General features: G+C 39.0%; 1 protein-coding gene across 1 annotated transcript; it reads right to left on the bottom strand.

Annotated features, from left to right (window-relative positions):
• Nucleotides 1–431: 431 nt before the first annotated feature.
• LOC128376972 (pro-opiomelanocortin B-like) lies at nucleotides 432–1949 on the bottom strand. Its single transcript, XM_053336840.1, has 2 exons — nucleotides 1845–1949; nucleotides 432–995 (listed from the first exon to the last, which is right to left on the bottom strand). The coding sequence occupies exons 1-2, from the start codon at nucleotides 1947–1949 to the stop codon at nucleotides 432–434; spliced, it is 669 nt and encodes a 222-aa protein (XP_053192815.1).
• Between the last annotated feature and the right edge of the window lie 1373 nt (nucleotides 1950–3322).

Here is a 3322-nt window from a genome sequence, read left to right as displayed (position 1 = left end):
TAATGTCCACAAATTTTCCAGATCTTTCAGCTGTATCTCATGATCTCCATCAGATGTCATTGATGATTCTCTTATCATGAAATCAGTCACACAATTATAGTTGTATGCCACAAACAGAATGATCTTTAATACTATAATAATTTACAAAAAGTTAGCACTCTGTGGACAAACTTTGCTTTTTAAAATACATTCCTATGAAAGCTTTCAAGTCAAGGCCATGACGGTTAGGTCAGTCGATGGGTGCATCAGCTTGTTTCTTTTTTGCTTAAGTTTGTCATAAGAGAAACTTTTATCCCAGTAAACATATTCAACAACATAATAATGATAGAGATAAGTTTTTGTTATTTAAAATTAAGAACTGTGGGTACTAACATGCAATTGATATTAGGCTTTTTCAGCCAACCACCCCTCTATCCTTCTACATCTTTCATTCATCCCATTCTCCTCTGCATACTCTTGAATATAATGTTCCTGAGGGCCTTGACCAGCTGCCCCTTTTCCTCCCAATATTTCATAAAGCTGTCATTACGTTTAGAGGTGGGTGGGCTCCCCCATCTGAAGTGGCTCATCCGATAGGTCCCATCCTTTCTTTCCTGTGGGCTCAACTGGGCATGTGACTTGGCGCTGATCTTTGCCCTGGGCGATCCCTGGATTTGAGTTGTGTCATCCTTTGCTTCATCATTCTTACTGTTCAGCTGCCTTCGAGCTTTGGAGGGGAAACTGCCCTGAGAAGAGCCCCCGCTCTCCAGAGGGGAGGCAAATATTTTGACAGGTCGGCGTTTGCGACCAGAGGGTTTCCCCCAGCGGAAATGCTCCATTGAATACGAGCGTCTTTTGTCACTGTGGGCCCCCAGGTTTTGGTCTGATATCTTGTCTTCAGAGGCCAGGGTGGCCAAAAGGATGCTGAGCAAGAGATCATCATCATCATTCACCTTCAATGAGCTGAGCTCTGGCAACTCAGTCTGAATCACAGACATGCAGAGCTGAATGCAATCCTATGAGAAAGGAATCACAGAAAACAGCAATATTTTAAAACTGAATTAAAAGTGTGCAAGTCCTTTGCAGTAAATAGAGTTTATGGTGATACATCAATGAGCAAGTTGACTGTATTGAACAGAGTAATGCACCAGGAAGATCAATGATTGGATGTGTCAAAATGCCCTATAGTAAAAACAGGATAAATATAAATTCAGTTCAACCAAAGTGCCTTAAAAGAGTCAGGTATTTAGGAATCCTACATTTCAATAGCCACACCACACAACAAGCAGGTCAACCTACTACCACCTTAAAAACACCCTGCACATCTTGTAGAATATATTCATTTGTCAATCACTTAATGGTTTGCTTTAACTCCTTTGAAGCACAGATAGAGAACAAACTTCCTTTTTGACTTGTTTCACCTGTTATCACTTTAATATCAAAGCTAAAACTACTCTGTCATTGATTTTAGTTCAACTCAAAGCTATTTTTAAATCTGTACAAAAAATATTTGACATGAAGACATTTACTAACTGCTCTTGGGCTTTCAATCGCCTCACATCATCTTTCTATGCAGGTTGTCCTTTTGTCATAGAAGCAATACATTTCCATTTTTCTTTAGCACTTTCAGGACATTAAGCTGAGATTGTGATACCATCGAAAGCTCCAAAACAGTTATTAAATGCACCGAGAGGTGAGGGTGTTTTGTTACTAAGATGAACTTTGAAGCTCAAACTTTGACGTGCCACTTTTTGTGATATATATTTATGTAAATCTCCATGTCTTATCTAAAGCACTATGAATTACCCTGTTAAAGTTAAAGCCTTGCACTCACAGAGAGGAAATCAAAAGAAAGTTAGACCTACCTTTATCCTTCCCTTGTTGCAGATAGAGCTTTCCAGACATGCAGACTCGAACCCCGGGACGCACACATACGCCATCACCACTAACAACCAACATAGACACACCATCGTCAGCCTGGTGCAGAGGAAACAAAGTATATGAGTATTAGTATATCAGGTGAAAAGAAAGCATGCCCAAACATTAATTTAACCATTCGTAAACTGGAAGATATTGCTATCATGTGAAGACGTACACTGGTACGGTGTCTCTTAATCATTGCAGTATTGCGTAATGCTTTCCTCCCTTTGTTATATAACTTGACATGTTTGAACACTATGTTTGTGATAAGTGGTGGATTCATAGCTGTGTGTGTCATGGCTGAATAACAACTGTGAGCACAAACACCAGTAATCAACATTCCTCTTTGAGCCAAAAGCAGGCATATTGTAGCAGATGGTCTTTTTTTATCAGTGTGACACTCGTCTTATTTAGAAGTAGTTGATAATGAAAGTGCAATATATTACAGTTGATGTGGAGCAGAGTTCCTAAATAAAGCTCGATTAGGTTTAAACACAAAAGTTATTTTGGATTGTGTGTGTGTGTGTTTCTGTAAAAAATGTTGCACCATAACCATAATAAGTCCTTTTGGTCTGCACCATAAAGCTGCATTTTGCTATGTGCAGAGGACAGTCTTCAGCAATCAAATGTCTCTGTATTGGGGCTTTATTTTACATGTAGCTAATAGAACCATAATGTCAGTTTTGAGTAACCTGGATTTCTGTAAGAAGGTTGTAACTCTCAACCACCACGTCATTATACAAATCATACTTCCTTTTGTTGGGAGGTACAGTGTCAACCTCAGACCCTGCTAACACCACCTCTTTACCACGACTATTTATCCACTTAGGGGAATTGATACCACCAAAATTCCACCTTCCACACTTACATGGAAGCTGAACTGACTCCCCTAAGGCCACTCTAGTTTTCATAATGTTTTGGTCTAACCCTTCTTGAAACTCGCCCTGAACTCCTTTGTGTAACTGAATCTCTAGATTGTCCTGAAGCGGCATCACAGCCCTATGTAATCTTCTTTCTCCTTCAGCTTCAACCTTTCAAGTTGCTTTGACCACTTATCATTACCTTTCTTATAAACACGTACTTTAGCTTTCTTAATATTATCTTCCAACCTTTTTCCCATCTTATCTCTCAAAGTTTGGAGTGAGGCATGATGAATTCTCTCACTTTGAGGAAAAGTTTTAAGCCACTTAGTGAAAAATTGTATGGCTGTGCCGCCATATTTACCATAGATAACTTTTACTGGGCACTGAACTTTATTCTGATGACTATTATTAGCACCCATGGCAAACCTCTCGCAATCAACTGTATTAATTTCCCAACAATAATAATCCTGCAATGTCACCTAAGTGATTGTTCTTGCAACGAAACAGTTTTTTTTTTCCAAAGTAAAATTAAAACTTAACAATCAGGATTAGACACACTA

This window comes from Scomber japonicus, chromosome 17 (genome assembly GCF_027409825.1).
Source record: "Scomber japonicus isolate fScoJap1 chromosome 17, fScoJap1.pri, whole genome shotgun sequence".
Classification (NCBI taxonomy): domain Eukaryota; kingdom Metazoa; phylum Chordata; class Actinopteri; order Scombriformes; family Scombridae; genus Scomber; species Scomber japonicus.
The sequence above is the reverse complement of the archived record's forward strand: the minus strand, read 5'-3'. Positions and strand labels throughout refer to the sequence as shown.